The following is a 27946-nucleotide window of genomic DNA, read 5'->3' on the forward strand; positions in this document are numbered from 1 at the left end:
GGCGGGCAGGGCCGGGGGAGGGGGTGAGGGATGGCGGGCAGGGCCGGGGGAGGGGGTGAGGGATGGCGGGCAGGGCCGGAGACGGGGGTGAGGGCCGGCGGGAAGGGCCGGGGGCGGGGGTGAGGGATGGCGGGCAGGGCCGGAGGCAGGGGTGAGGGCCGGTGGGCAGGGGTGAGGGCTGGCGGGCAGGGCCGGGGGCGGGGGTGAGGGCTGGCGGGCAGGGCTGGAGGCGGGCAGGGCCGGGGGCGGGGCTAAGGGATGGCGGCGGGGCAGAAGGTGGGGGTGAGTGCCGGCGGACAGGGGTGAGGGCTCCCGGCGGGCAGGGCCGGAGGCTGGGGTGAGGGCGGTGGGCAAGGATGAGGGCTGGCGGGCAGGGCCGGAGGCGGGGGTTGGGGTGGGGTGACTGATGGCGGGCAGGGCCCGAGGCAGGGAGGCAGGGGGCGGGGCGGCGGTAGGTGGGTGGGGTGAGGGACAGAGGGCGGGGCCAGAGGCGGGGGTGAGGGACAGTGGGCGGGGGACAGCGGGTAGGACCAGAGGCGGGGGTGAGGGAAGGAGGGCAGGGTCGGAGAGGCAGGGGTGAGGGATGGCAGATGTTTTCCCTTCCCTTTCACACCTTTTACTTTGTGTGTAGATAAATTCAAGTAAATCAAAGACACACGATACTACTTCAATCATAATTGAACTGCTGAACCAGTGTGTGCTGGGCACCTGGTTAAGTGCTTTGCACCAATGAATTCATTCATTTCTTCCAATAACCACGTGAAATATAGATAGCCCCAGGACTCCATTTACAAATGAGAAAAATCAAGAGCTAGAAGATTAGGACTAAAGCTCTAGCAAACTGACTCGGGGACCCATGTCTTCAACCAATAAAACGTGCTGCCTCCTGATAAATTAATGTTGAAATCACATAAATGTAAAAGACAAGTGTGTGTGTGGAATATGGATTAGTGTTTCCCAATCAGTCCTTACTACTTTTCCTTTTTCCATCCATGTAACATAACTATACACTTACTATACACCAGAAGCTGTTCTAGGCACAGGTGACATAAAACTAAATACAATCCAATTCCTGCACTCGAGAAGCTCACAATCTACATGGGTGAGCATGCGTGTGTGTGCATGCGTGCACACGTATGGTTATGCATGTGTGTGTGTGCAGTAAAGCAGCAAGGGTAAAAACAAGAAAAAGTATAGAAGCAAAACAAAAAAAGCATGCAATGTGAAAAGTGCAGACAGAAGAGAGAGTGAGTCTGATGGGGGCTGCAGGCTTGAGGGCCCCCTTGGTGGGGGCTGGTGGAGAGTCCTCTGAATGAGCACTTCTGGAGCTGAACCCTCAGGAGCTGGCTTCAGGGGCTGGGAGAGCCTGCAGCTGGGTGAGCCTCTGCATTGCCTGCCTGCAGGACCTTACGGAAGTTGCTTTCATCTTTGCTTGTTTCATTCTCTTCTCTGTAAAACAAAGAGAATCCTAACATTGTTCACGTGAAGAAGTGTTCTCAGGATTAAACCATATAATGTACGCAAAGTATCTAAATTGTGGGTGCCACTTGATGGGGGCTTCATTGTTGGCTGGGGGCTATGGCAGAAGAGGGGAATGGGCACTTATGGCTGAGAGGCTGGGGACACCGGCTCGATGGCAAGGGCAGACTGATTTGGACAGCCACTGGAGCGCTGTGTGTGGCTGTCGGGGGGTAGAGGGGAGAGGCTGGGTCTGGCAGGGCCTTGTGTACCAGGCTTCTAAGTTTGAGGTTTATCTTGTTGATAAGGAGGAGCTTCTCAAGGATTTCCAGCAGAGATAGGACTGGATTAATAACTGCAATAAAAGCAAACATTTAATATTTACTATGTGCTAAGCTCAGTTCCAAGTTCTTTGTGTTAACTCACTTAATCCCCAGATCAGGCCTAGGAGGTACACATTATTATAATCCTCATGCTGGAGATGAGGAGCCTAAGGCATAGGGCTGTGAATAACAACAAATGTGTCATGGTCACGTGGCCCACAACTGGAGGAGGAACCTCTCAGCCCAGGCAGCCTGGAGTGTAGTTTAGAGTCCAAGCATGACACATTCTGCTACACAGTCTCTCAAATATTTAAGAAAAATCACATTTATGTAACAATGTTACCATAATGGTCAAAACCGGCTTTCTTAAATTCACACATACAAAGTTCTATCACCTACAAATCTGCAAGAGACCTCTGCAGACTTCTCCATATTTACTGTGCGCCTGCTCTCTGTGAGAGACACTGCGTGCATTTTCATTTGGTTGTCCGGGAGGCATGTGTTATTCCTTACAGGCCACGCACAGGCCACTGTCCGTGCAGATGTGGGCAGGCACACTTTTGTCAAGGGCCAGATAGGAAATAGTTTAGGCGTCTGGGGCAAACAGTCTCTATCATGATTACTCAATCCTGCCACAGTAGCCCCCAAAGCAGCCACACACACAGATGGGAGTAGTGATGTTCCAATAAAACTTTATTTACAAAAACAGGTAGTGGGCCAGAGCGGGCCACAATCTGTGGACTCCTGACACAGACCGGTCTTGGGACAAGCTAATAAACTGCTACACTAGCAACGGCAAGTAAGACCTGGTCAAGTCAGCAGCTTCCTTAACCCCGAACACCATCTGGAAGGCTGAGAAAGGCTTCAGGGGATGCCGGAGTGCGCAATGGCCGATCTGAGGAACTGGGAAAGAAAGTGGAAGACAAAGGGGAACAGGAAACAGGAACAGGAGAGGCACAGCGAAGACACCTTGGGTGCGCTGGGCCACATGCCATTAGCCTTTTATTGGTGGCTCCTTCAAGTCAAACTGCTTCGGCATGAAGAGGCACTGCTTTTGCACAGCTGCAGTTTGCCGATACCATCAAAACTCTGTTTTCAAGTTAAAATAAAAAATAAAAAAACACCACTGTTCATCAGTTTCAAAGTTCTTTACAAAAATTTCTTAAGTTGCTTCTGAATCTCCCATCCCACGGGACACACATACACTCCGTTTTCCCGTCACGCAGTCTTGGCGGAAAAGGCACCTTCTGTGCACCCTGGTAGGCGGGCACAGAGCAGGGGCCAGCTGCTGGGCCCTTCCTCTTCCCACGCTTACCCAGAGACAGCCCCAGTCCTCACGACTCTTCGCTGTGAGAAGGAATTCAGACTCCTCCTCCTCCTCCTCCTCCTCCCTGAGCTCACATCCCTTTCGCTTCCAGATGATCTGATAAGATCAGTGAGATACAGTGCTCCTTCTTGGCTCTTGCTTTTATTAAAAATAAATATACTCATTCATAGTTTGAATGCACAAGTAATTAACTCATGTATTTATGCCATTACTTGGGGGCTAGTTTCCACCCTCCCCCAACACTGGATAAGTGACTCAGTTGGTAAGAAACCTTTTTCAGTGAAAACTTATGTGTCTTTGCTTTGGAAGGAAATGAAGTAACGCTTTGATCTTGTTTTAGAAAACAAGCGTTTAGACTATACCCATCATGTAGTTTTATTAGAGAAAGAAGGTTTCTGAGTTTGTTGAACTCTGCTTATAGCTGGAATGGGGAAATGTTGGTACTCCAACTTCCTGGGTTTAACTGGCAGTCAAGGGCTGTATTTTAATGAACACAAAGGAAAGAAACTACTGAGATGTTTAGTTACTCTGTACCCTACCTTCATCTCTCTCTCATGTTATGTACTAAAGAGAGGAGAGCTGTGTTTCAGTAGCTTTGCTCAATTCGGCAGCTGGTCTTCATCTTCTGGCAGGAAGCGTCTGCAAGCCGGTGGAGTACGCGTTTGAGCACAGCCATGCACACCAAGACATGCGTGTGTGCACTTGTGCTTAGAAAGGCGCTTAGGCCTGGGGTGCCAATCTCTTTCTCTCCAATCAGTTGGGTTGATTCCATGAATTGGCACTCAAAAGCGCGTGTCAAGGAAATACATTCTCATTACAGAGGCCTCTATCGGATAGAAGAAATACAAAGTCCCCTTTTCTTTTCTTTGAAACTTTCCTCATTAGACTCACGTGCCTGGATAAAAATAGTTTCTAAAGGCTTAAAATGGTTTAAGAGGCAGCAATGGATAAAGCACAGGCTTCAGAATCTGGGTGTGAATACTGGTTCTGACACTCCCTAGCAGCGTGACAAGTTGTTTAGCCTCTGAACTGTGGTTCTGTCATCTGTAAAGTGATGACGATAATGAATAAGAGGCTGAAAGTAACAAGTGCAGCGCCAGGCACAGTGCTGCCGAACAAATGACAGCTGCCATCGTCATCAACAGCCATAACAACATCACTAACATCACCCCCCCATCTTTTAAAAATGTGTGCATGGGGCAAAAAATGATTCATGCCCCCCCAACTACTCGATAACGTATCTTTCTTCTAAAAATAAACAAAAACCAAATATGTAAGCCAAGCAAAATATGAGAGGAAAAGCCAGGAATGAGAAGTGCAATCTTATTTCCATGTTTTTCTAATAGGTTAGTAATTTGTTGGCACTGGCTTTGACAGAAAACAGATGGATCCAGCATTAAGCACAATGAAGGCGGCAGATGCCGGGCCAGCCCACCTCAGCTGGACTGGTCTTGCAGCCAAGTCCAAGAGCCCACAGTTTTCAAGTGGGTTCATCTTGGCACACTAGCTTTGGAAAATTGGTCACCAATAGAATTCAGATTTCTACCCACCAAGAGTTCCATTCAAGCCCAGAGAGAGGAAGCAGAAACTAGACCCTATTCAAGTCACCGTCATCATTTCAGGCAGATCACAAAAAATTCTGTACCTGACTCCAGAAAATTTAAAGTTGCTAGTTACAATACATATTCAGAGAGTACTGCTTTTTGTAAACTACTAAATGTTTCCACTCATATATGAAATTTTGCTTCTAAGTTTCAATCACTCAACAGTTATGAACAACTACTGTGGGCAAGGTTCTGCATTATTCCCTATATGGTAGAGGAGAAAATGGAGGCGCATGCCATAAATCAGAAATCTTACCCTTGTGGGAAAAAGAAATGCATAATTAACTGCATACTATGATAAAGCCAGTTGTGAATTAGGGCTAAATATGCATTTATCTTATCTTGTAGCCAGCAATGTTTACCATTTTTATAACAGTCACTACAAAATATTGTGTGTGTGTGTGTTTTTTTTTTTTGAGACAGAGTCTTGCTCTGTCACCTAGGCTGGAGTGCAGTGGCGTGATCCCGGCTCACTGCAACCTCTGCCCCCTGAGTTTAAGCGATCCTCCCACTTGAGCCTCCTGAGTAGCTGGGTTTACAGGCGTGTACTACCATGCTAGGCTAATTTTTGTATTTTTAGTAGAGATGGGGTTTTGTCATGTTGCCCGGGCTATTCTCAAACGCCTGGCCTCAAACAACCCACCCGCCCTCGCCTCCCAAAGTGCTGGGATTACAGGCGTGAGCCAACGTGCCCGGCTTTGTCATGTCTATGTTGAGATATAAAAAAATCTATAATCCTGTAATCGACAGCACAATCAAGGTACAAAATATTTATCTCACAAGAAATGAAAGGAGGAAAAAGTTCCCTCTTTCCCTTCTGTAAGTCAACCTCATGCCCACGCCACCCCCTGGTAACCACTGATCTGATTTCCGTTCATGTCATTTTACTTCTCTACAATGTCGCATGGAGTCGCACAGTATAGGCTTTCGTGCTTGGTTTCTTAGCATCACGCCTTTGACATCCATCCACACCGTTGCATGCATCTGTGCGTTCCCTTTCAGTGCTGAGTAGTAGTCCATTCTTGGATATGGTTTCTAGTTTTTGGCAATTATGAGTAGAGCTGCTAAAAATTTGTATACAGGTCTTTGTGTGGTAGGAATATGTTTCATTTTTCTTTGTAAAACCCTAGAAATGAGATTGCTTGGCTGTATGGTAAGTACATGTTTATAAGAAACTGCCAAACTGTGGCTGTACTATTTTGTATATATTCCCACCAAATACTGTGTGAGAGTTCTAACTGCCAGCACTTGATATTCCAACTTAAAAAAATTAGCTATTTGAATCAGTATGTAATAGAAATCAATGTAGCTTTAATTTTCATTTTCCTAATGAAAAAAAATTTTGAGCATTTTTCATGTGTTTATTTGTTGATTATCATATTTAAGTAAGATCTTTTCTGTGAAAAACAAAGTTCTATTTCAATACAGCTTCTTTCAATTCTATCTTTCTACTTAGATCTATCATACAATGCTGCTCTTTTAGCCAGGGAAATGTATCAAGTAGTTAGATGATCACAAATACAGGTTCATTGAAATGAAAGCTGACTTACCACAAGTTGCATCAAGTCCTATTTGTGGGAATAAATACACAGAATTTGTTTTCTGAACTATATATAAGGTACCATATTTCTCTTAGGTCAATATGCATTTAAAAATTACTTAAAATGTAAAACTTACAATGTTACACAAAGTTTGTAAAAGAAGGAGAAAGACCTATTATCTTACCTTACGGTGTCACTTCAATGTTTCACTTTTGGTAGTTTTTTTCCATTTATGTTACAACAATTTATTGTCTTCCTTTTTAAAATTACAAAGTAATGCAAACTCAATGCAGAAGATATGGAAGCATAGAAACAGACAAAAATTATCCTTAGTCTCACCCCACAAGGATAATATACCAGGTACTGCTCTTAGGCATCGAATGGTCAACCCAATACCGGTCAAGCCTCAGGGCAGGGGGGAAGGAGTATCAGTGACTCTGGATTACTCTGCCTTAGCAGAATTCATTCATTTAAGAAAGAGTTATTAAGGGCCTCTTACATGCCAGGCTCTGTGCTAAATGCTGGGGATTCAGCAGTGAGTGAAGACAAAGAGCTTATATTCTGGTGGCAGGAGACAGGCAAGTAAAGAAATCAAGACAATGTCATGTGGTGACGAGAGTGATGAAGAGAAACACAGGAGGGAGGACTCTGCAGAGTGGTGAGAGGAAGGGAGCCATGTGCAAGCCGCTGCCTCTCCCGGGGCAGAAGTGGATCCCGGACCGGGGCTAACGTCAGAGGCAGACCCCAAGGATATGTGGGTATGCTCAGAGGCCAGCATCTGATGTCGAGGCAGCCAAGTGAAGAAGAGAGGCTTCCCAGGAGGCGGGTCTCACTGTCTGGTTCTGGGCAGGTGACTCTGGAAAGCTACCTGTTACTCCAAAGCTCAGTTTCCTCCTCTATAAAAAGGGTGTAATAAAAGATTCTCTATCTCATGTGGTTCCTGCAGGGAAAAAATATAGTAACTACTGTAGGACAACTGACAATGAATAGATAAAATCAGCCAAGGAATAGGCAAGAAAGTGTTCTTTTTATTTTTTTCGAGACAAGGTCTTGCTGTGTCACCCAGATTAGAGTGCAGAGGTGCGATCTCAGCTCACTGCAACCTCCACCTCCCGGGTTCAAGTAATTCTCCTGCCTCAGCCTCCCCGGTAGCTGGGATTACAGGCGCATGCCACCACATTAGGCTAATATTTGTATTTTTGGTAGAGATGGGGTTTCACTGTGCTGCCCAGGCTGGTCTCAAACTCCAAGGCTCAAGCAATTCACCCACCTCGGCCTCCCAAAGTGTTGGGATTACAGGTGTGAGCCACTGCACTTGGCCTAAAAGGTGTTCTAATAACTGTATAATTAGTGAAAAGAAATTATCTTTACATTATCATATTGCATTATATGCCTAGTTTTACTTTAATCACGCACAGATACACAATTTATTTCTCAAATAGAAGAATGTATAAAAGGTAAGCACTGACATTAAAAAATATATAAAGAGTCCGGGCACGGTGGCTCATGCCTGTAATCCCAGCACTTTGGGAGGCCGAGGCAGGCGGATCACTTGAGGTCAGGAGTTTGAGGCCAGCCTGGCCAACACGGTGAAATCCCATCTCTACTAAAAATACAAAAAATCAGCTGGGTGTGGTGGCGGGCACCTGTTATCCTAGCTACTCCAGAGGCTGAGGCTGGAAAATTGCTGGAACTCAGGAGGCAGAGGTTGCAGTGAGCTGAGATCGCATCATGGCACCCCAGCCTGAGCAATATGGCGAGACTCCATCTTAAAAAAAAAGAAATATATATATATATATATATGTATATATATAAATAAATAAAATATTGTCAATATATTATATATACATATACACACACACACACACACACACAGTTATTAACCCAACCCAACAGTCAACTGCAGTGTGAAACAGTCAAGTCTCTATGGTAAGAACCGAAGGTGTCTAAGTGTCAGAAGTGGCGGTGTAACACACGGCAGGGGCTGTGTCTCCAGGCTCAGTTGCTGTGCCCTGCACGCCCCACACAGACTGCAGGGGAAAGGCACCCCCTGCAGGTGGGCCAGGGAGGGTCCTGATCAGCCACCACTAACCACAGGCGGAGGGACGCTCCTCCAGGGTGGTTGGTGCGACTCTGGAGGATTTGTGAAATATGTCAACAGGTAATTTCCTTTTAAACATTCGAATAAATGGAAGAGCAACAGGCCTCGGGAAAAGGTACCTTGCTAAGAGGGCAAGTGAAGCTGCATGTCCACACCCTGCCTCTATACGTGCCACCCACCGCTGTCTTAATGAACCCCACCTGACATGGCATATACGGTGGTGGGCTCGGTCATGCGGTGAGGGCAGGGGGTGTGCCCCTCTTGAGTGCTGCAGATGTTAATTACTGCAGTAAAACAGCCTCACATTAGTCAAAATTAAAGTTGCTCGATTTTTTTTTCTCTGTTTTCATTTTAAGTTGATTTGTACTGTATATTTTCCTGAGTTTTTCTCCCTAATTCCCAGGTTTTGATAAAATCATGATGTGATGATCTTATCAAAATCACGATGATTATCAGTCTAAGAAAAATTCATGCTTAAGTCTTATAACTTGAAGGCTAGATTCAGGCATCACAAGAAGACTTGATTACATTCACCTCTCCTTTGCTATGCAACCATCTAATTCAATTTTTGCTTTTTCTAGTATTAGCAAGACAGATTTAGGAGATTTCCTTAGTCAAACGTAACAGTATAGAACAAGGAATTAATCCTTTTGCTTTGCACTGTCAATTTAACCAAAAAAACAAGGTGAAGATAAGAAGCTGTGGCCTCATCAAGTCTATCAACCTGTTTCAAGAAAACAATAAAATGAGCACACTGAAGGGACGAGTGACCTGCACAGAATCTAGTCTTTGGAACGTCAGAGAAGAGGATCTTGTCAATCTGCGGTACCATCCACGGGAAGTCTTTTGACCACACAAAATGAATCCATGTGGCAGACAGACCCCACCTGTGCAGAAGAGCAGCTGTATTTAAGTCAATTCAATAATAAGACTGAGGTTCTCTCATGCCTGTAATCCTAGAACTTTGGGAGGCCGAGGTGGCTGGATCATGTGAGCCCAGGAGTTTGAAACTAGCTTGGGCAACATGCTGAAACCTTGTCTCTATAAAAAATACATGTAATCCCAGCACTTTGGGAGGCCGAGATGGGCGGATCACGAGGTCAGGAAATTGAGACCATCCTGGCTAACACGGTGAAACCCCGTCTCTGCTAAAAAATACAAAAAAAACAAAACTAGCCGGGCTAGGTGGTGGGCGCCTGTAGTCCCAGCTACTCGGGAGGCTGAGGCAGGAGAATGGCGTAAACCCAGGAGACGGAGCACTGCACTCCAGCCTGGGCGACAGAGCGAGACTCCGTCTCAAAAAAAAAAAACAAAACAAAACAAAAAAATTTAGCCCGGCGTGGGGTGCATGTCTGTGGTCCCAGCTACTAGAGAGGCTGAGGTGGGAGAATCCCTTTAGCCCAAGAGCTCGAGGTTACAGTGAGTCAAGATTGCCTCACTGTACTTCAGATTGGGCGACAGAGTGAGACTCTGTCTCAACAACCAACCAACCAACCAACCAACCAACCAACCAACCAACCAACCAAAGATGGAGGTTCTGAACTTAGAAGAGTAGAGACTGAAATCCTGGGTCTCAGTGACTGCAGGGCCTAAAAGGTACCCACAAGTAGCTAGTGGGCCCACAACTCCTGACATCTATACCTTGTCCCTCTAGAACCACAACAGTTTAAGAGTACTGCTGTGTAATTCACTAGTCTGGAACTATATTCATTTCAACTGAATATCATTTCAAGTTTGCCTCTGTTGAACTTTTGAGACACATATAATGAATGAAGGGAAAAGGAAAATTTCTAGATGGCATCTAATTTATTTTAGTGAAAAAAAAAATTTAAACCCTTCTGAAAAATACCTTTGGCAAAGTAATTTAGAAATAAAAGGTTCATGAGACTCACCTACTTGTAAGTCCTCTGCTTCCCAAGACACACACAATAAAAATTAGGCATAAACCCAGGTGTCAGCACAACCCATATGGCTGTATGTGGTGGCCCTACCCAGACTCCCATAGGCTAATACAGAGTGAGTGAGGCCTGCGAGGAATCCAGACTCAGAACTACTGTTACCTGCCCAAGGTAACTCGACTTACAGCAAAACTAAGGCCCGACTGTTTATATTTTGTAACTAGTAACAACATGCAAAAAGTATTTCTGGATAGTCAGTGTGATAGACGTTCCTCTAGAGAATGCAAAAAACAAACAAGATAGTTTTGTCCTTAAGAAACAAAAAGGTTATGGATATGAAATTGATTTTAGCTCTCTTTTTCCCATACAAACTCACTTATTAATAATTAACATGTTAATTACATAATCCTTTCTATTTATTAAAGCAAGTCCCCACAGCCCTTTTCCTTGTAAACACTTTGCAAGGGTAGTTATTATTACATGTGCTTGCTTGAAGGTGGCAAAATATACTGTAATTACATATTTTTACACATTTAGATTGGCTTCATTTGTTTATTTAACAATTCATATTTTATAGTATTAATGTACATTTCTAACATTCCCCCTTCTTCACACCACAGAAATTTTATTTTATTTTTTGAGATGGTCTCACTTTGTCACCCAGGCTGTAGAGCAGTGGCGTGATCAGAGTTCACTGCAGCCTCAACCTCCTGGGCTCAAGTGATCCTCCAATGCCAGCCTCCCGAGTAGCTGGGATTACATATGTGTGCCATCACAACTGGCTAATTTTTTAATGTCTTTTTGTAGAGACGGGGTTTTACCATGTTGCCCAGGCTGGTCTCTAACTCCTGGGCTCATGCGATCAGCCCACCTCAGCCTCTCAAAGTGCTGAGATTATGGACATGAGCAACATTCTTAATCTCTTCAGTATTTTTTTTTTTTTTTTTTTTTAAAAAGACAGGGTCTTGCTCTGTCACCCAGGCTGGAGTGCAGTGGCACAATCTTGGCTCACTGCAGCTTCTACGTCCCGGGTTCAAGCGATTCTTGTGCCTCAGCCTCCTGAGTACCTGGGACCACACCGGCTAAGTTTTGTAGTTTTAGTTGAGGCGGTGTTTCACCATGTTGCCCAGGCTGGTCTCGAACTCCTGACCTCAAGTGATCCACCTGCCTCGGACTCCCAAAGTGCTGGGATTACAGGCGTGAGCCACCACGCTCGGTCAGATTTTTAATATATATTTCCATGCCTGTATTCTTAAGACGTTTCTTGCTCCATAAAGGCGAGTTGTTTGTCATTTTGGTTTTATATCCCTAGCGGCTCACTGAATGAATGAACTGGCGAGAGGGCAGTGCAGTTAAGGCGTGGGAGGCAACACCACCAGTGACTACAGGAGAGGCCCCTCGTCAGTTAGTTTCCATTGGTGGGAACCCTGGGCTAGCCACTTACTGTAACAGCTGTGGGATCATGGCCAAATCATTACATTTCTCAAGGCTTTGGTGTTCTCACTTATGAAATAGAGACAGCCTCAGAGGGCTTCCCGTTAATTAAGAGACTGGGTGAATCAGCCTGGGTTTGGATCCTGGTTTGACCATTGTAGTCACTGTGCATCCTGGCAAAACTGTTCACCTGTTCTGTGCCTCAGTTTCTTCCTCTGTAAAGTGGAGTAATAACAGCAACTTCTGTGAGGATTAAATGAGTTAATATAAAAAACATTTAGAAAACAGGACCCAGGACATAGTAGCATGTTCGATAAATGCTGGTTGTTATTACTAATAATTTTGGAAAAGCTGCTCATATAAAATGTGAGTAAAATGGTTGCGAAGTATTTGAAACTTCTTTAAGAAAGCAAAACCAGAAGCAAGCCATGAAGTGAAGAACAAAAACAGAAAAAGGAGACTGATGACATCTTGGGTGGCGGCATGAGTGAATCATTCCAGAGATATGAACACGTCTCATGTGAAGAAGGAAGCTGAATATGTCACTATTCATCTGAGTAGTTAATCAAGAGGAGAAAGAAAAAACCCTTTACTTGGATCCCTTTCTAAAAGGATAACAAAGACGGAAAAAGCGAAGAGCATTTATTGAATTCAACAATACATGTTGCAAATGTGATCTCCTGTTGCTGAGTGTTTGCTGAGGACAGGAGGCTCCAAGGGGGAAAAGGTGATGATTTTGAATTGGACATTGAGAGTACCAGGACCCTCACAGCACACAGCACTCAGAGCAGGAACCCAGCGGCACACATGCCTTGGAGGGGAACAAGGTGGCAGTGTCACTCGGGAGAGGAGAAAAGGGTGCATGGTGCTGGGAGGGGTGCCCAACTTTCAGGCACCAGAGAGTGCCGAGTGTGGGAATATCCTTCTCATTTCAGATCGTTTCTACTATTAACCTACACTCCAGGTTCATGCCTTAAAACACTCCAACAAAAAGCTGAACTGTGACGCAGGAGCCCCGTGGGCTACCGTAACAGTAAAGGTCCTGGAACTGAAGCAAGGCTTTACTCACAGAACATTAGAAGTGGAAGCAACTTCCAATGCAATATAATCTCATTTTCTCGTTTTCTAGACAAAAAGCAATTCAGAAAGAGTAAGCAATTTTCCAAGGAGACACAGCAGTTTGGATAAGAACTCTCCTGGGCTCAGTGCTCTTAAATTAAGAGTCTTCACGTTCAGTGATAGCAAAAAACAGGGATTTAGTCAAAAAATAAATCCATTCTATAGTAATTTCCTTCCCTGCTATTAGTTCCTATAGCAAAAGTTCTTCCTTAGTTGTTCACAAAAGATTTACTAGATAGCCCAAGGCTCAGTCTTCACGTATGATGAGTAGAAAAAGAGGCTACAAGATTGAATTACTAAAGAGTATGGAGACAAATTTCAAAAAGCCCAGGAAGGGCTTATGGTCTTAAGAGTTAACTAGACCACCTTCACCCACACCCAGTTCTGAGAACAAGGTCTGGACCTTGCTTCCAATTACATTAGGAGCAAAAGCTCACATTTTCTGTGCCTACCACGACTTACAAACCGCTTTTCCAACTGCTGCTAAGTTCTCTTCTTTCCATGACAGCTAAAGAAACCTGGCTTTGACAACACCCACCACGTTCAGTAAGGGTGGTGGGTAACCCACAGTCCTGCCTCTGCTCAGCAACAAACAGCTACATGTTATAGTTACTGGCGCTGACAGGGAACCAGCAGATCATTACTGCCGACTGGGACTGAAATTCCTAATGCTTACTGGAATTGCTAACATGGAAAACTCTTGATGATGTGATATAAAGAGAATTGGGCAAAACCCAAGTCTCACTCTCAGGACAAGCCTGAACAAAGGCAGGAGAGGCTCTCTATAGATGTTTGCTTTCTTGGGTATCCCCATAGTTTTCCTACCAACAGAAATATTTGGAAAGTAAATATAACAAAGCCCTCTAAGGCCAAGAAACAATGCTCCATTGGTAGCACTGAAACTGTTTAAGATCTTTTGGAAAAAGATCTTCAGCACACAAGAAAAGAACTCGCTTTTCAAGCTGTAAAGTACTTTTCATCAGAAAGATGCGATTTTCTGAGAAACGGCAGGTAAAAAGGGAGGTGACTGGACCTCACCTTATATTTGCCTGGCCTCATAGATGGGTTTGCTAAACAGCTGCAAACGCCTCTAGGAAATACCAAGGGTCTCCCCCAGGCAAACCTGGTCTTGTTGTAGAAGTGGTAAACATTTTACTATGGTTTCGCAGTGGCACTCATCATCTTCACCCGGAATGTTCCTGGTATTTTCAGAAGTGAGGGAACTCTGGGAATTGTGCCAGATTATCTCATTCTCTCTAAATTATCCATTAAAGTCTAATTTAAATAAACAAAATATAAGGAAGGTGGTAAATTCAAATGTCTTATTGCTAAAAGTGACTTAGAAAAAAATATATATACATGTATGTTATATATATGTATACCTATACACATCAGGTTAAAAACCTTGATAAAAGGATTGTATGTGTATGTAACAGAACCTACATCCACTTTCAGGAAGAAGGAAGGCCAGTGGTGCGTGCTGGACATGATTCCACTTAGTTCTCCGCTCCTCCCTTACCTTCCCTTGTGAAAGACACGTAACCATTTCAGGCTTTGTCCTGTCTCCGAAGAGTCAGACTGGGGATGACTGGGAAAGTGAGAGCTACTGCTGACCTGATGCGGCACCTCGGAGAGAAACTGGGAGGGATGTGTGGGGCAATGCCGTCCTGAGCTGTCAGCTCAGGGTTTTGACAGAGATCACTAAGAGGGAGGGGCCAAACCAGAATCCAACCCAACAAAGCCCAAGTTTTACATCAGAAACCTTCTGAGAATGTGGCTTGTGTTTTTTTCTCTACGTTTAGAACCACGTCACAGAAGGTAGGGGTCCCCTACTTCATTAGCAACACAAGGATGATGAGCACTTACCCTAGTGTCTGATACATAAATGCTTAACCAATAGTGACTGTAATTATTGCTCCCGTCATTAGGGGCAACTAAAGTACTGTGGGCTTGTATGAACGTCACAAACCTGTCAGGTAACAGATAATGGATCTTACGATATGTTCACAATATTAAAATCCTGAAGGACTAACACATTAAGAAAACTTCTACAACTTGCTGCCATGCATTTAGGAGAAGCTTTGGTTTTACCTTGTGGTCCATACTGGCTCATCTGTGGACCGTAAGTCCCACTTGAGTTACTCTGCTGAAAGCTACTGATTCCAGCATGCATCTGGCCCCCAGGAGAAGGATGAGGCGACATGGATGGTCCTGTCTGTTGAGGTCCATACTGAGCCATCTGAGGGTTTCTTTGTGTGCCTGCCATGAAACCTAAGTGGGAAATAAATGGAAACATATAAATGCAGGTGTTTCATAATCTCTGTATACATAAAAATGGACATGGACTTATGTGGCAGGTGGCAGGGGATAAGGCTGGTACCATGAGATTTTCCTAAAAAACAGCTAAAGACATCTCAATTTGGCGTGGACAGTCTGGAGGGTGCCCTGGTGAAACCCTGGTCCTAACCCTGAATTCCCAAGAGGACTCCCAGGAAGCCAATGGCTTGTGGACTTAAAGTAGGGAGGGGAGGAGGCGGAGCAAAGGCAGATGACCTCCCCCTCTTTTGCAGATAAAGTTCCTACAAAAAGTAACAGTGACCGACTGCTGTACTGCAAACTTCTGCCCCTGCCAGGCTGGCCATGCCGTGCGTGCCCCCTCCAAGCCTTTGCTCACTGCCCAATCCCTGGGACGCAGCTCTCTGGTTACTCAAAAATCCTACCCTTTAGACCCAAGGTACCAGCTCTTCCCTGCACAGAGCTGTTTTTCTCCCCTCTGGTGTCCTCAAGCAGTAACCGTTAAACTTGGCTCCTAAAGGGCCTGCAGACTTCTAATACCTGACTCGCACCACCCCCACAGGCCAACTGCAAACAGCTGCAGGCTTGCACTGTATTCTGCTGCGCCCTAGCAGAACCTTTGACTTTCTCCTTCAAATCTGTTGGGTCTTGGGACTTATCTACCTCTGTAACTGGTATGGCCACTCCTCCAAATGCTCCCTCAGACACATGGGACACCCACAAGGTCAGCCTTTCCTTCTTTCCTCTAAGTGTGATCCATCCATCAGCATGTCCTGGTGACTCTGCTCTGACACAGATGGTGCGAGGTACTTCTTCCTTATTTCTACTCCTACCAAAGCCAGCCCCAGTCGTGTCTTCTGCCCACACCACAGCTGTACGACCGACCACTCAGCCTTGCTAACCCCAGTCTTGCTCCTTTTGGTTTATTTTCCTCAAAGGTGGCAGAATAACTTTCAGGAATACAAAAGGAAATGAGAGCATATCTCTCCCCTGCATAAAACTCATCAAAACTGGCGGGCATGGTGGCTCATGGCTGTAATCCCAGCTCTTTGGGAGGCTGAGGTGGGTGTATCTTGAGGTGAGGAGTTCAAGACCAGCCTGACGAAGATGGTGAAACCCTGTCTCTACTAAAAATACAAAACTTAGCCAGGCATGGTGGCAGGTGCCTGTAATCCCAGCTACTCGGGAGGCTGAGGCAGGAGAATCCCTTGAACCCAGAAGGCGGAGGTTGTAGTGAGCCAAGATCGCGCCCCTGCACTCCAGCCTGGGCCACACGGTGAGACTCCATCTCAAACATAACAAAACAAAACATCATGAAGACTTCCCACTGGCGCTAGAATAAAATGCACACATGTGACCTTGTCTGTGAGACCTTGTGAGCTCTGGCCGCTGCCTTTCTCCCTTTAGCCCCATTTCCTAGAGCTTTCTCCCGCTCCGCTGCCCTGCAGGTTCCAGAGTTCCTAGAAGACAACATCATGCTTCTTCCCTCTGCAAAGCCTCTCTCCCCGATTCCCTCCTCCCAGCTGGCCCACGATCTGCTCTCCACGCCGCTAGGTCATTCTCATCCTTCAGCCCTCCCTCCACATCCGGTCAGAGGCCACACCAACCCTTGCCCTTTCCCACTCACCTTCCTTTGGAGCACTTTTCATAATCACTGGTAATCACTTTATTTTATTTGGACTCACTTATCATCTCTCTTCCCCACTAAAACATTAGCTCCATGAGGGCAAGGATCACACCTGGGTTCACTATCGTATCCTCGGTGCCTAGCAGAGCACTGTGGGACGTGGTGGCTAACAAAAACTATTGTTTTTAAAAAAATGAATGGACGTTTAATTCTTCATGCGCCCAACGGAGTGCTGAGTACAACACCTAGGTGCTTGGTGGGTAGATGATTCAAATGGATAAAGAAAACACTTCTTTATGCGTCAGTGGAAAGCCAGGTACATCCACTTTCAGGAGTCCAGGCAAATAGAAGTGAGTTCATAGACGGAGCTGTGAAATACTCATTAGGACAAAGAGGACCCCAAATCAAGACGGATTTGAGAAAAAGCTGACGTTATCCATCTAGCACGCTAACAAAGGACAGTTTGAAAAACAACTCTCAGAACACAGGGTTTTGTGCTGGGGAGAGGGGCCCACATTACCAGGTGAAGGCTCTAGCTGGAGACGGGCAGGTTTCTGCTCCAGGAGAACCTAAAGCAGTAGCTTCCAAAGAAAGTCCACTGAGGCAGCTGGAGGGTAAGATAATCCTAGATCTAAGGTTGGCTTAAGGAGGTTAAACGGCATGTTGTATTTACAAAAGTGGCCATAGTTTACATTTCAATTAAAAAAAAGATATTCTAACGTCGCTTCTGTTTAAAGAGATAGACATAAAATAAAAGTAAGTTGAACTATTTCTTATTATCCTATTTAACTTATTTATAAAGATAAGCCTTATGAAATTGAGCTCAATTGGCAGCTTCCAGATATAAACCATCATAGAAAACATTTGCTTTTTCAATCTGAAAACAAACAGAAATCAGAGCACTAAAATTACTATGAATGATTGCATCTTAAGATGTTACATGAAATATTTATCTAAGCTTTACTATAAAATTCTCAAGTGTTTCAGATAGAGTCCTGTTTAATCAAAAAATGTGTTTCCATTTCACAGCGATCATGTGGGTCTCCCCCTAAGTTCTTTGAAAATAATGATTGCTTTTTCTTCCTTAGTTAAGGAAAATAACACAGGCCCTTTAATTAGCATTAAATTTCACTCCAACCATGAAGGTATCCATGCCAAAGGGTTTGGAAGCTCTGATAGTATACTCTCTCTCCCTATATTATTTAAATATATACATAAATATATATATTTTATTTAAATATCTATCTATCTATCTATCTATCTATCTATCTATCTATCTATCTATTTTTTGAGATGGAGCCTCACTCTTTTGCCCAGGCTGGAGTGCAGTGGCATGATCTCGTCTCACTACAACCTCCGCCTCCCAACCTCAAGTGATTCTCCTGCCTCAGCCTCCACAGTAGCTGGGACTACAGGTGCACACCATCATGCCCAGCTAATTTTTGTAATTTTAGTAGAGACAGGATTTTACCATGTTGGGCAGGCTGGTCTCGAACTCCTGACTGCCAGTGATCTGTCTGCCTCAGCCTCCCACAGCACTGGGATAGCAGGCATGAGCTATAGAGCCCAGCAGTATACGATATTCTTAAGTTTTTGCGGCCTCTGCGACACTCATTATAGGCTTAAGGTTTGTTCAAATGAGTGCTAAGAATTCTTACCTAGGCGACTTATTTATTTTTCTCTTTCCTCAGGCCTTAAAAATACATATGTAATGTTCCACTTGAACTATCTCAATTGTCACTGGCGTTTTACATAAAATCACATTTGCAAAAAGGAGGTGGAGTTTCCAAAAGGAGATAAAATTTAAAAGGGAATTCAAATGAGGCTGCTTTACAGCATCAACTTCCCATACCTTAGGGGACAAAGTTCTACTGGGTGTGGAACTTACCTCCTTACAAAGAAATTAAAACTTGAAAGCTATTTTTTTCTTTGTATCACTTACGTTTGCAATGGCACCAATTAAAAGAGCTTCCTGAAATCTTGTTTTCTGTTTTTGGTGATACTCATCCCTTTCCCTGTGTCCCCAAAACCATGAAAGGGGAAGCTGACACGTTTCCCTGACTCCTTTCTAAGCTAGCATCATCTAACGGCAGTGGACTGCGAATGGAAGGCATAGACTGCGGTCTTGTTTGTGTCATGAGCTCTGAATCTAGTAGGGGAGACAGATATGTAAGTAAATGGACTACAGTGGGTATTGAATACAGCTTGCTGTGTGACTTTAGGCAAATCATAACTGTTTGGGTGAGGGAGAAAGGACAAGATGGAGGAAGGTGAACAAGAAGGCACAATCCATGTTGCTTCCGGGTTCTTCCTCACCAACTCTCCTGCGCGCGGGAAAATGTAGCCCACGCCCGGGAAGATGCAGATCAACCGAGCATGCGCCAGGTGACGTCAATCCGAAGAGATCGAAACTTACCCGGCCACGCCTACGTAGACGCCCCATCAGGCCCTTATCCCGCCCACTGCCCTCCCCCTTCCAGTACCAATGCATAAAAGTCCGCCGCCAGCAGGAGCCGGCCTGACTTCTTCGGCCCCCGCATTCGTGGACCGGGGAACCTCACCCGAGAGCCGGGCGCAACTTCCCTGGCCCCCCACACCTGAGGACCAGAGAACCTCGCCCGAGAGTGTGCGCATATTTGCAATAAAAGACTGCCACTTTCTTATGTACTTTGGCCTCATGTTTAATTATTTAGCTCTCCTAAATTAAATTAAATGAAACAAAACAGTTGGTGCCGAAACCTGACCCAGGAGGAGACCCTTCCTCAACATCCCCTAGGGGTCTAATGAACCTCCTCCCCAGCGAACTGGCTCCCAACCCAACCAGCCACCAACACCGAACAAGTGTTCCAGCTTTCCACTGGTGCTGCTCTGAGAATTTCTTCTTCGGTGAGTACTCCCCTTTGTTAACCATCTCCGTCCGTTTCCGTGTCCTTGGCCTAGAGTCGTACGTACGCCCAAGGACGTAGCCACCCTGTGGCGCAGTGAGGTCTTCAACCCGTAGACGTCCGTCTTGCAGTTCCTCAATTCTCCATTAGTGGCTCCAGGAGCCCCCGGTCTCCAGCAGTGGCAAAGGACACTTTGCCACTGCGTGAGGTCAGTTTCCATTTCTGGTGGTTAAACAATGGGAACCTCACAATCGAAAATCCCTAGGAACACCCCCTTAGGGTGTCTCCTCCAAAACTTGGAAGCCTTACATCTAGCTCAAGATTTAAAATGAAAGCGGCTAATTTTCCTCTCCACTGTGGCATGGCTGCAGTATAAATTAGACAACCAATCTCAATGGCCACCAGACGGCACACTTGACTGTAACATTCTATTACATCTCTCTAATTCCTGCCAAAGGCTTGGAAAGTGGTCAGAGATTATCTATGTCCAAGGCTTTTCGGACTTGCGCTCTCGCCCAGACCTGTGAGCCCAGTGTTCAATGGCCCAGGTCTTGTTAGTTAAAACCCAGCCCTCGGCCCCCACACCACAAGCAGAGGAAGATTCTACTTCCATCTCAGACGAGGCCGATGGCGGGGCACCTCCCTCCCGACCTACCTACCCCCCTCCCTATGCTCCTCCTACCGCCCCTCCCTCAGCCACTCCTCTTACCTCTCCCATTTCCGCCCACACTCGCTCCAAGACCACGGTAGCGGCCCCCACTAGTCAGCCCTCTACCGGTCAGCCTGCCCCAACCCCCTCTACCAGTCAGCCTGCCTCAACCCCCTCTACCGGTCAGCCAGTCTCAACCTACCCGACTGGTCAGTCTGTTTCAACCTCCCCTGTTAGTTTGCTGGCCCCTCTCCGAGAGGTCACCGGAGTCGAAGGACTAGTTAGAGTCCATGTCCCTTTTTCCTTGGTAGACCTTTCCAAGACTGAAAAACGGTTCGGCAACTTCTCTGCTAACCCCACCCTATATTCCAAGGAGTTTCGATACCTATGTCAGGCATATGATCTAACCTGGCATGACTCACAGGTCATTTTGTCCTCCTCACTTAACCCAGAGGAAAGAGAGCGTATTCTTGCAGCCGCCAGGCAACATGCAGATCAATGGCATTTAACTGACGCCACTGTCCCGTTAGGAGAGATGGCTGTCCCGTCCATAGAACCAGATTGGGACTACCAACCACAGCAGCCCAGCCGCCATAGGAGAGACATTATGGTTCAATGTCTCTTGGCCGATATGCAGGCAGCCTCTAACAAAGTGGTCAATTTTGATAAACTAAAGGGAATCATCCAGCACCCAGATGAGAACCCGGCTTCCTTCCTAAATCGCCTTACAGAGGCACTAGCCCAATTTACTCGGCTAGACCCCACCTCCCCAACCGGAGCAGCTGTCCTAGCCTCCTATTTTATCTCCCAGTCAGCCTCAGATATTCGAAAAAAGCTAAAAAAGGTTGAAGATGGGCCTCAAACCCCCATACAGGACTTAGTAAAATTGGCCTTTAAAGTTTTTAACTCCAGAGAAGCAGCAGCTGAGGCCGCAGAGCTAGACAAGGAGAAAAGGGCTGTGCTTCAGGCGCAAGCTCTAGTGGCTGCCCTCCAATCAGCACTGCCCACTCTGCCGGCAGGGAAGACACAGGGCAAGTCTCCCAAGGGCTCCTGCTATAAATGTGGAGACCTAGGACACTGGGCAACCCAGTGTCCCCAGGCCAAGCCGGCCACTCCGTCTGGCCCATGCTTTAAGTGTGGCACAACTGGGCATTGAGAAAAAAGGTGTCCAAATCCTTGCCTGCCTACCACGCCATGCCCAACCTGCCAACAGGAAGGACACTGGAAGTCTGATTGCCCCGCCAGCAGGGCAGGCATTGCGCCTCAACGTGGTGCCTCTCCTCAAGGGTCGGAAAGCTCCTTCCAGCTCCTACACCTGGACGACGACTGATGGTGCCCACACTCGGAGACCCCTGTCACTCTCACCGAGCCTAGGGTAACTCTACAGGTAGCAGGTAAGCCGATTTCTTTTCTCATCAATACGAAGGCTGCCTATTCTGTTTTGTCAACCTATGGAGGTCCTAGCCAGCCATCGACTATCTCAGTAGTTGGGGTAGACGGTAAACCGTCTAACCCTCGCCAGACCCCAGTGTTAAGTTACTGCCTGGACTATGCATGCTTTGCCCACTCTTTCCTCATCATGCCCTCTTGTCCCACCCCCCTCTTGGGACGAGACATCTTAACCTAACTCAAAACATCTATTCCCCTTCCCTTTCTCCAGGTGACCAGGTTCTACTCAAGGATCAACACCCTTCTCAAATTTTCCTGCTTCCTCACCATACTTCATCTTAACTTGACTTTTCCCTCATAAACCCCAGAGACACCCTCCTTCCCGACCCATCCCCCAACCAGTAGGTTTCCCAACTTTTTACTCTCATAGAAGACCTAGCTTGGCAAGGTGCCCTTTGTGATTTCCTAATTCCCATACTAATCCTCTGCCTTATGTTATGTCTTGCTCCCATTTTAATAAAATTTCTCCGAGCCAAGGTCCAAGAGATCACCCGAGTCACCTTCAACCAAATGCTCCTGCATCCCTACACCCAACTGCCAACCTCAGACCCTAACTACGCCCCCTAACAGCAGGAAGCAGCCAGCCAGACAACGGTGCCCCAAATTCTTATAATCAATAACAGGTTGGACTGTTTGGGTGAGGGAGAAAGGACAAGATGGAGGAAGGTGAACAAGAAGGCACAATCCATGTTGCTTCCGGGTTCTTCCTCACCAACTTTCCCGTGCACGGGAAAATGCAGCCCACGCCCGGGAAGATGCAGATCAACCGAGCATGCGCCAAGTGACGTCAATCCGAAGAGATCGAAACTTTCCTGGCCATGCCTATGGAGATGCCCCTATCAGGCCCTTATCCCGCCCACTGCCCTCCCCCTTCCAGTACCAATGCATAAAAGTCCGCCGCCAGCAGGAGCCGGCCTGACTTCTTCGGCCCCCGCATTCGTGGACCGGGGAACCTCACCCGAGAGCCGGGCGCGACTTCCCTGGCCCCCCACACCTGAGGACCAGAGAACCTCGCCCGAGAGTGTGCGCATATTTGCAATAAAAGACTGCCACTTTCTTATGTACTTTGGCCTCATGTTTAATTATTTAGCTCTCCTAAATTAAATGAAACAAAACAATAACCTCTCTAAGCTACAGTCCCGGATCCTGTGAGGATCAACTGAAACAACATGGAAAGTGTCCTATAATCCATAATGTGATGTACAAAAAAAGCAAGACATTATAATGTTAATGTTTGGTTTATAAACTCCCAAAAATATCTTTTAACATGGATAGCCTATACATTCAGATGGAGCTTCCAGCTGGGATGAACAAGTTTTTATTTCTGCATGTTTTTTATTTAAATGTCTGGAATCCACATTACTCCAGCACTTAGGTAACTGTGTACAAATTATAAAAGGTTAAAAAGGGTGTATTAAGGGAAGTACCTCTCACATCCCTGAGTTCCCCTGGCCAAAGGCAAATGGTTTTTCAATGTATTCTTTCAGAGATATTGTATAATTTGTGGTTGTGTTTGTATTTCGGTTATCATGAGTCAATGTGAACATGTTAAATAACTGTCTTTACTTCCTTTTCTATAAATGTCTGTTTATATCATTTGCCTCTTTTTCTATTGGTCACTCTCTCTCTTGAATATGAAGTATTTCCTCTGGCAGGTACAGCTCCTATTACCAGATGAATGGCTACATGGCTCACCCAAACCTCTGTATCTGCAGTCCTGTGAAAAGCTGGTCTTTCAGTTGGGGTAGTAATGGCATAGATCATATATTGCCATAAGAGGAAATGGTATGACCTGACTTGCATTTGTTTTCTTTTTGAGACAGGGTCTCTCTATGTTGTCCAGGCTGGTCTCAAACTCCTGGCCTCAAGCGATCTTCCCACCTCAGCCTCCCAATTAGCTGGGACTCCAGGCGTAGGCCACCATGCCTGTTGCATTTTTGAATGCTAACCCTACTGTAATAAGCATCATGAAGAAAGGATTGAAGTGGAGAAAGGTTACATGTGAGAGGACCAGTTAGGAGACAGATATGTGACACATAATAGAAAATCACAATTAAATGCCAACACTAGCTAATCCTACTAAAAAAGTATTCCATTATGGATATTTTTAAAGGTTATTGAATATTGCCATAATCTCTGAAACAAATTGATAAAAAATTAGGAGACAGAAATTAGCTAAAAATGAAGTATTTCTATTCATCCTAAATACAGAAATGATGCAGGTCTATCAGCACTTTCCTCATTTGTAAAATGGGGGCAATCACATCTACCTCATAGGGTTGTAGTGAGGATTAATGGAGATAAACATGCATAAAAGGGCCGGCTCACAGGAAGCTTTCAACAGCAATAGCTTTTTTGTTTCTTTTTTTTTATCTGAGATGAAGTCTCGCTGTGTCACCTAGGCTGGAGTGCAGTAGAGCAATCTTGGCTCACTGCAACCTCTGCCTCCTGGGTTCAAGCGATTCTTCTGCCTCAGCCTCCTGAGTAGCTGGGACTACAGGCATGGGCAACCACGCCTGGCTAATTTTTGTATTTTTTGTATTTTTTTGTATTTTTTTTTTTTTGAGACAGAGTCTCACTCTGTCACCCAGGCTGGAGTGCAGTGGCACAGTGGGGCGATCTTGGCTCACTGCAACTTCCGCCTCCCAGGTTCAAGCGATTCCCCTGCCTCAGCCTCCTGAGTAGCTGGGATTACAGGAACCTACCACCATGCCTAGCTAATTTTTTTTTTTGGTATTTTTAGTAGAGACTGGGTTTCACCCTATCAGCCAGGACGGCCTCTATCTCCTGACCTCAGGATCCACCCACCTCGGCCTCCCAAAATGCTGGGATTACAGGCGTAATTTTTGTATTTTTAATAGAGACAGGGTTTAACCATGTTGGCCAGTCTGGTCTCAAACTCCTGACCTCATGATCTGCCCGCCTCAGCCTCCCAAAGTGCTGGGATTACAGGCGTGAGTTCTTGTCACTATTATAGATTCAAACAGGGGTAGAGGACAGGTGGCATGGTAACCAAGAGAGCACTGGGTGAGGATCTCATCCTGGCCTCCAAGTCTGCTGTGCAGATTCCAGCCAGTGACTTGACCTTTCTGGCCTCAGTTTCCTCACCCGCACTCAATAGTTGTAGGGGCACTTCCAGCTATAGGTGTGTGTGATTCTGGTTTAAACGTTTTTCTTTCCTAGGAAGAAATCTAAATCAAGTCTGTAATTTCCAAGTATACTTATTTGGAAGGTAGTTCTTTTCTTGTTTTGTTAAATTTTTATTTTTGAAAGAAATACATTTTAAAATGTTTCCCAAGAAATCAGATTTCAACTAAGAATTTTCTTCCTATTTATGGTGACATATTTGTTTGATTGCATCTCGCTTTTTTCAGAACATTCTTCTAAGATGGTGTCTTGTAACAGAGTTTGCGAATAGCAAGCCTGACAGCTGAGGGAATGCAGCTGCGTCTTTAAAAGGTGTGACCTTTTCTAGTCATAAGCCATCTGAGTTTAGAGTACCACACTTTCTAGTAAGGGAAATTCAGAAAACAGAAAAAGAATTTCCTGTATATTGTGAAAGCATATTGAATTACTAAGTGTATTATGGAATTATAGGGTCCCAAGTAAATATCTAACATGGGAAAATTCTAGACAAAGCACTAAATTAGATATTATCTATATGATACAAAGCAAAGTTTCTTAGAAACCTCATATGAAAATATGATTAATACATTCATCCGTAACATAAATCTGCACCAGGTTTCTGACGGTGAATTTCCTCGTTTGGAGTCCTTCGCGCATGCTCACACAGTCACCGAACTTGTATTACCACATTCCAAACGCAGAGTCAGCCTTCTGATGTGGAAAACCAGACTACCCTTTCTGCCCTTTAGGGGAAAGAAAAATCAAGCAAAAGAAAAATCCTCAGAGAGAAGGTAAGGTAGTGGAGTAGGCGAAACACACCCACTATGGATTTGTTTGGAAGCAGATCTGTTTAGAGGCTGCCTCTCCTGCTCTCTGTGTGGGTCCACAGGCTCCTTTGTAAGTGGAGAACGCACATCTCGCTCTGGCTTACAAGATCATTCACCCTGAGAGTCAAATAAGAAAAATCCATGCAAAGATGCTTTGCTAAACTGAAAACCACCATGAAAACGCTACACAAAGGCATTACTATTGCCTTTATAGTGATTCTGTGAGCCCTTTATTCACTGTGTGGGTTTCTATCTAAGCTATCAAACTGGTAACTTAATCCACAGTAATGTCACACAAATCTTCTACCGGCATGCACCTATTTTACTCTAACATTCTGGGAACTGTGGTAAGACTAAGAGAGTATTTTTTAAAAAGCAAAAGATGTGATCCTTGCCCTTGAGGAACTGAAATTTTAGTTGAACAGAAAATAAAAGCCCATCAATAGGGGAAAATAATGAATTAAAATTACGAAGCAAGGTATAACTTTGTATGAGACAAAAAAAGTAACATCTCAGTCAACTAAATACCACCTCCTTTCTCTTCCATTTCTGGGTCATTCACGAGGTGCCAGGGGCATGATGAGCCAAGCACAGGCAACATCTACCCTCATGGAGTTAACATTCCCGTGGGAGACACAGGCATCTCACAAATAACTCAAAGTCAGTGTGTGATGCGGAGAACAGAAGTGCAGGTGCTATGAGAGTATCAGGGGAAGACCCAATTTAGACTGGGAGGGTGGAAGGTTTCCTTGAGGAAGTCACATTTCAGCTGAGACCTGAACAATGCATAGGAAGGACCTGGGCAAATCTGGCCAGACAGTTTCTGAGACGCTCCACTGCAACCAGTGGGTGTCATCCAAAGTGGATGTCCCCAGGCATGGACTTGGAAGCTAAAGTTCCTGCACTCATTTGAGTCTAGAGGCCACTGGAGGTGCCCTTGTATTTGGCTGGTTTAGAATTTTACCTTCTTCAAACCATCTGTAGCCCAGCTACCAACTATCAACAAACGAGCACCCACACCACAAGAAAAGCCAGCACTGATGACTTCCTGCCCTCTAAGCTTTGAGCATCTCCAGCCAGGCCCCAGGCTTATTGATTTCCTCCTCTAAGAAGAAAACCTTCTGCTTGTGCCCAAGGCTGGTGCCTACACTTAGGCGCTGAACCGCCTTCCGCATCTCTCAGGGATCTGTGTTCATTCAAAAACCACTCACTGTCTTTTGACTCCTCAACTGGCTGAAGTTAGCCCAGCACACGAGTCTGCCACCCTACCCTGGACACGCAGTCAGCAGGTGCTCCCACTCTGGTTCCATCACGTAGGCTCTGAGCTCCCTGTAGCCCCTGGGATGCTTCAGACCTGCAAGTCCCTGCACATCCAGTCACTCAGCAAATATGTATAAACTTAGCAAATCTGCATTCTCAGGTTCTAGGTAAGGTGCCATTCCCTGGCCTATGAGCAGCTGATCTTTAATGAGCATATATTATATGCTAACAGCTTGTTCATTTCATCTTCAAATCAACCTAAAGACATTGAGGCTCACAGAGGTTGATTTATGAGGCCACTTTCAAACTTCTTCTTTTTCAACAATCCATACTTTAGAGACATATTTTATGTCATGACCCAATGTGCATGAGTATATATTTACATACTTACACATACTATTCACATACACTCTACATTTCCCAAAACAATGTTGACCTTTATTATGTACTACCACACTCTGATATTTTACATACCATGGAAAGATCCATTAATGGGAGGCATAGCTTAAAAAACAAGCTGGTGTGCTGTGTCCTTTGCTGCAGCTGTTTTTACAGATGTGCCTAGAAGGCCACTTGCCTTCATACAGCTGATGTACACCTGTTCTGTATGACTCTGTTACTGCTATCTTCCATGACACTCCTTGCCCTTCCAGGAAAGCAGTCACTTTTATATGCTTGAAAAGCACCACAAATGTTAACTGTGGCCAGGCAGTTAGTACACTGCTATCGTTTTTTGCGCAACTGTCTCTCTCATCAGACTACAAGTTCCGGAGGCTCTAAAACACACTCTCCTCTCATCTGCCTAAGCAAGGTATCTGGCCTAGAGGTAGAACCAAAAACATGTTGTCTTAGTGAACACAATAAACCATCTTCATTCTGACCCATTTGTTTTCACTTTACAAAAGCAGCTTAATAAATTGGATTGTTTCGTTCTTCATCTCACGGTGTTTTCAAAGAATCATTTCTGAGGAAAGGGAGACAGCTGTCCAAGACAGGACCGTTGTGAGAAGGAATAACTGATAG

General features: G+C 45.3%; 1 protein-coding gene across 3 annotated transcripts in view; it reads right to left on the minus strand.

The window, feature by feature from the left end:
* Positions 1–27946, minus strand: part of ARID1B (AT-rich interaction domain 1B) — a 444496-nt gene that overhangs the window by 63022 nt on the left and 353528 nt on the right. For all 3 annotated transcript variants that reach the window (XM_025381991.1, XM_025381992.1, XM_025381993.1), the window contains one exon: positions 14897–15076. In XM_025381991.1, the coding sequence (XP_025237776.1) occupies positions 14897–15076 (180 nt within the window). The remainder of the gene's footprint in view (positions 1–14896; positions 15077–27946) is intronic.

The sequence above is a fragment of the Theropithecus gelada genome, chromosome 4, assembly GCF_003255815.1.
Source record: "Theropithecus gelada isolate Dixy chromosome 4, Tgel_1.0, whole genome shotgun sequence".
In the NCBI taxonomy this organism is placed as follows: domain Eukaryota; kingdom Metazoa; phylum Chordata; class Mammalia; order Primates; family Cercopithecidae; genus Theropithecus; species Theropithecus gelada.